The 6,000-nt window shown below is 42.0% G+C and overlaps 1 protein-coding gene across 2 annotated transcripts in view; it reads left to right on the top strand.

Moving 5' to 3' along the window:
* Positions 1-3,802: 3,802 nt before the first annotated feature.
* Positions 3,803-6,000, top strand: part of cdc23 (CDC23 (cell division cycle 23, yeast, homolog)) — a 32,094-nt gene continuing 29,896 nt past the window's right edge. The window contains exon 1 of one of the 2 annotated variants that reach the window (XM_078550678.1): positions 3,803-3,932. In XM_078550678.1, the coding sequence (XP_078406804.1) occupies positions 3,829-3,932 (104 nt within the window). In that variant the 5' untranslated portion in view covers positions 3,803-3,828. Of the gene's footprint in view, positions 3,933-4,181; positions 4,290-6,000 lie in introns of those variants that run through there. The other variant, XM_078550679.1, reaches the window with a different exon arrangement.

The raw sequence follows: 6,000 nt of genomic DNA, 5'->3' as shown, positions 1-6,000 counted from the left end.
CCACACTCTCAACTTCTCTCTCCCCCCGCCCCCCCACCTTAAACCAGCTTATATTTCACCTTTCTCCTAACTATGCTTCAGTTCTGCCGAAGGGTCATGAAGACTCGAAACGTTAACTGATTTCTTCTCCACCGATGCTGCCAGACCTGCTGAGTTTTTCCAGGTAATTCTGTTTTTGTTCGCTGGTCATGGTAGTTGTCTGGAAGTTCTTTCCAAAGGAGCTTTGGTGTGGAAGAAAACAGAGCGGGATCAATACCCTTGGGATCTCTCTCTCATCTCAGCTTCTTAGGTTCCAAATACAGATGAGTTATACTGAGAGGAAGGTTTATAGCTCAATACTGATACTGATAACTACACTAAATTTCAAACAAGGCAGGGAGAGAGTGAGTTGGGCAACCTTCGCCTTTTCAGTTTATTCCCAAACTGAGTCCAAGAAACAAGTTCAAAAATAAACTCATCTCAGTCAGATTGTTTCCAGAAAATCACTAGGGTCTCACAGCCTCTGAAAGCTGTAGTTTTTATTTTCTCCAGCAATTAAGATTCAAAATAAACCAATAGTCTTATCTCCTCAGGTGCCTTGCTGGTCATTTAGCTGACATCATGTGACTCCTCAGAAAAAGGCAGTTTGCTGACAGTCCAAAGTGAACTTATAACCATTTTTTAAAAACCAGGTCAGTTCCCAAGAAAGTTTCCAAATAATTCAATGTCCTTCCAATTTTTAAAAACATATAGTTCTTGGAGATATGTATTCATAACAGTTGGCTCTGAAAAATGACAGAGAACAACCTAGATTAAGAATAATTAACTGAGGGAAAGCCAACTTCAATGGGGTAAGAACGGATCAGAGCTGAATAAACTGGAGACAAAGGTTGGCAGGAAAGCTGATGGCTAAACAATGAGCTACCGTCAAAATAAAGGCATTTTGGGCACAGTCAAGATATATTTCCTTGAAAGGGGAAGGTAGGACAAACAAAGCCAGATCTCCCTGGTTGACAAAAGAGATAGAGATTAAGATGAAGAAGAAAAAGTACACTTATGACAGATGTCAGGTGGATAATTCAATGGAGAAGCAAGCTGAATATAGAAGATTCAGAGGGGAATTGAAAAAGCAAATAAGAGAAGCAAAGAAAGAGTAAAAAAAACATAAACATAAACAGTGAAAGGATGTTAAAAGGAGTAGGGCCAATTAGGGAACCAAAAGGAGATTTACACATGGAGGCAGAGGGCACGGCTGAGGTATTAAATGAATTCTTTGCATCTGTCTTTACCAAGGAAGAAGATGCTACCCAGGCTATGGTGAAAGAGGAAGTAATTAATACACTAGAAAGATTTAAAATTGATAAGGAGGAGACATTGGATAGGCTGCCTATTCTTAAAGTTGATAACGCACCAGGACTGGAGGAGATGTATCCTAAAATGCTGAGGGAAGTGAGAGTGGAAGTTGTGGAGGCACTGCGGCCTAAGTCTTTCTTAGGCTCAAGGGTGGTGCCAAAGGGTTTTTTTAAAAGTTATTCTTTCATGGGTTGCCCATCCCTAATTGCCCTGGAACTAAATGGCTTATTAGGCCATTTCAGAGAGCAGCTAAGAGACAACCACATTGCTGTTGGTCTAGAGTCACATGTAGGCCAGACCAGATAAGGATGGCAGATTTCCTTCCCTGAAGGGCATTAGTGAACCAAATGAGTTTTTATGACAATCAGCAGTGGACAATGGTTTCATTGTCACCATTACTGAGGCATGTTTGTCAATTCCAGATTATTAATTGAATTTAAACTGCCAGATGCCCTGGTGGGGTTTAAACCTTTATCTACAGAACATTAGCCTGGGCATCTGGATTACTAGCCCAGTGGCATTACCACTACACTGCTGTCTCCCCCTGTTCTCCCACTGTTCCTAGGCTTTAGGGGCATAGAATACAAGAGCAAGGAGATTATGTTGACCATGTATCAGACATTAGTTTGGCCTCTGCTGGAGTATTGCACCCAGTTCTGGGCATCACACTTTAGGAAGGATGTGAAGGCATTGGAGAAAGTGCAGAAAAGATTCACAAGAATGGTTCCAGGGATGAGGAACTTCAGTTATGAAGATGGATTGGAGAAATTGGGACTTAGTTCATTAGAGAAAGTTGAGAGGAGATTTGATAGAGGTATTCAAAATGATGAGGGGTCTGGACAAGGTAGATAGGGAGAAACTGTTCCCACTTCAGAAAGGATCAAGAACGAGAGAGCACAGATTTAAAGTAATTGGCAAAAGAAGCTAAAGTGATATGAGGAAAAATGTATTCACATAGCGAGTGGTTAGGGCTAGGGATGCACTGCCTGAAAGTGTGGTGGAGGCAGGTTCAATTGACTCATTCCAAAGGGAATTATACTTTTACCTGACAAGTAAGAATGTGCAGGGTTATAGATTAAAGGTGGGAGAATGGCATTAAATGAATTGTTCATTCTGTCATGCTGGGCTGAATGGCCTCCTTCTGCACTGTAACAATTCTGTAATTCTGAGTGAAAGTCCCTTGTTCTTTCTCACAGTGAGGAGAACCCAGTTGCTGTAATAGCTGAAGAACCTCAGTGACTTGGAGCAGTCCTTTCAACAGTGATTCAACAGTGGACTTGGATTCAGGTAAAGGCAGGTGCACGGCAGGCACACCTAACATGCTTTCCTTTGTGAAACCCAACTCAAACTGGAGGAACAGCACCTCATCTTTACAGCCTTCCGGATTTAACACTGAGTTCAACAACTTCAGACCATGAACTCTCTCCTCCATCCTCACCCCTTTTTAAATCCCTTTTAAAAAATTTATTTTTATTTTTTATTTTCTTATTTTGATTTTTCGTCATTGTTTTACCATTTTTATCCCTTTTTCTATCCTTTTCCCCCTGCCACTGCTTCGTCTCGTCACCCCACCCCACCGCACCCCCAAAAGGGCCATCTGTCACTTGTTCAATGTTATTCTTTCAGAGTGCCGACCCTTGTTCTGCTATTAACACGTTCTGCTTTCTTACCTTTATGCCACTATTAGCACCTCCTTTAGCCCTTACCGCTGCCATTAACACTCCCTTTGTCTTGTGTCCATGACCTTTGTCAATCTCTCCTTAGTCCCCACCTATCACTCGCCTTCTATCCAGCTTCACCTGCTCCACCCCCTTAAACGGTATAAATTTCATCACATTTCTACTTCTCTTCAGCTCTGAAGAAGAGTCATGTGGACTCAAAACATTAACTCTGTTTCTCTCTCCGCGGATGCTGCCAGACCTGCTGAGCTTTTCCAGCATATTCTGTTTTTATTAAAGGCAGGTTCACGTTGCACAATCATTTAACCCTGATTTAGGCACCAGGCCACATTGGGTAACTAGGAGGTGAACAGTTTATTGTGTGATCCATTATATTCCTCAACCTTTAATATATAAATGTATTAATGCCATACTTGTATTATGAAGAATAACGAGACATTCCTTATTCATAACTTCCCACAATGAAACATCGTTGACATGATAGGCAGCCGTGTCCATGCACCCTGGCCAATCTGGTGAGCGGTTGTTGGCGGGTGACGAGTTGCTAAGCGGCTGTGAAGGACGCGGCACTATTATTGGCTGAAAATGTGATGGCGCTGTGATTGGCTATGAAGAAAGCTATGTTTTGGTTGGCTGTGAATGAAGAGGCTCTATGATTGGCTAGGAATGAAACAACGCGGTGATTGGCTAAGAATGAGGTGGCTCTGTAATTGGCTGAGAATGAGGCAGCGCAGTGACTGACTAGAAGTGAGGGCGGTGCTGCGATTGGCTAGAATTGAGGTGGCCTGTGATTGGCTGCAGGGTGAGCGGGAGCAAGATGGCGGCGCTGAGTGAGTTCCCGGAGCTGAAGGAGGTGAAGCGGGGTCTGATGGCGGTCAGCGGCCTGTGCCGGGAGCGTGGCCTGCTGCAGAGCGCCAAGTGGTGAGTGAGAGAGCCGACCGGAGGGGTCTGGACACTCGGTTCAGGACCAACAGCAACAGGAGGCCAGGCCGGGGAGCAGCCGCCGGTGTCGACACCGGCTGAAACACCATTGCAAATGCAACACAACGTATTTTAATGTATATTCGATCTTTCTCACACTTCAAAGATTATAAAGCTCACTCCCAAGCTCTTCACACGCTCTGTACTTTAGTCTGTTATTCCCTGTTGTTATCTACTCCCCAGTAATGATATAAGGTATAAAACACATCTGTACATCAGCCTTCAACTCAATCTGGATCTGTCAGAGCAGCTTACACAGCCCTCAACTTGGTGCTGATGTATACAAATGGGCTGCAGGTTGGTTAACCATGTAAGCGTATTCTAAACTGTTATGGTACAGCAGATGGCAAATGCTAAGCTGCTCAAATTCCAGAGGGAAACTTGAAGCAACTGCCACAACTATTTGCAATTTGTATTTAGTTTGAGATACGGGTTTTGAATTCAGTAAAAAGAAGGCTTCCGAGGCTTAGAGGGTTTTTTTTACAAAACTAAATTGAACATTTATTGATTTTTTAAAAATGTTAAGTACACACAGGTTCTACAAATTGCCACTATGGTAACTCTTAGCTCCTCTGATTAATCTAACTTTCAGTTGCATCTCAGTTAAGGCAACAGTAAAAACACATACATTTTAAAAGACCCAGACAAATTAACATGATACCCTGAACGGTCGAATTCAAAGTGAGGCTTCTTAACTCCAGTTCTTGCAGACAGCAGTTTGAGCACAGAGGCTAGAGGCTTTTCACACTTGTTAGATCTTAGAATGCCTTTCCTTGCACACAGCCTTCTCTCCTTTATACATATTTTCCCCTTTGAATGCAAATTTCCATTGTTTTGCTATGTCTTTGGACGTTACCTCTCTAATAATAAAAATCTATAAATCTATCACAGTACCAATTTTGCCAGCAGTCTTTGGGAAAAATAAACACACTGTTTCTTAACTGAAACATTTCACCCCCTCTTTTGAATTCAAGCTAGTCTGGTTTGTTTAAAAATGCAAATGTTCCCTTTACACCACACATTCTAAAACTTCACCCATGTTTACCTATTTAGCATTTCAAACCTAGCTTCTCATCTTGCATCAGAGCCTTCAGACCTGCTGTCTCTAAGTCAATTAAGTCCCACACACACAGACACACACACGTACATAGACATGGACCCCACTATTATTCTACTTAACAAAAAATTCCAAATAACATTATGAAAATTATTATATCTTCTTGACAAAGGTATAACTGATTAAATATGGAGGTCGAATTAGAAATATCACAGAATTGTTTGTGTGCAGAAAGAGGCTGTTCGGCCTATCGTGTCTGCACTGGCTCCATGAATTACCAATTCCCTTAGTGCCATTCTCCTGCCTTCTCCCTGTAACCCTGCACATTCTTCCTTTTCAGATAACAATCTAATTTGCTTTTGAATGGTTCGATTGAACCTGCCTCCACCACAATCTCAGGCAATGTATTCCAAACCTTGGCACTCACTGTATAAAAAAAGTTCTTTCTCATAGCACTTTTGGTTATTTTGCAAGTTACTTTAAATCTGTGCCCTTTTGTTCTTGATCCTTTCACAACTGGGAAGTGTTTCTCCCTTTCTACTCTGTCCAGACACCTCATGATTTTGAATACTTCTCCTCTCTGCCTTCTCTTCTCCAAAGAAAAGAGCCATAATTTCTCCAATCTATCCATGTAACTAAAATTCCTCATCCCTGGAGCCATCCTCAGGAATCTTTTCTGCACTCCTTCAATGCCTTCCTAAAGTGCGGTGACCAGAACTGGACATAATACACCAGCTGAGACTAACCTAGCATCTTATACAAGTTCAAAATAATCTCCTTACTCTTGTACTCTATTCCCCTATTAATAATGCCTAGGATACTGTATGCTTTTTTAACCACTCTCTCAATCTTTCCTGCTACCTTCAATGACTTATGACTTCTGCTTCTGTACCCCCTTTAGAGTTGTACCCTTTATATTGTGTCTCCATGTTCTTCCTTACAGAATGAATC

This window comes from Cetorhinus maximus, chromosome 10 (assembly GCF_964194155.1).
Source record: "Cetorhinus maximus chromosome 10, sCetMax3.hap1.1, whole genome shotgun sequence".
Classification (NCBI taxonomy): domain Eukaryota; kingdom Metazoa; phylum Chordata; class Chondrichthyes; order Lamniformes; family Cetorhinidae; genus Cetorhinus; species Cetorhinus maximus.
The sequence above is the reverse complement of the archived record's forward strand: the minus strand, read 5'-3'. Positions and strand labels throughout refer to the sequence as shown.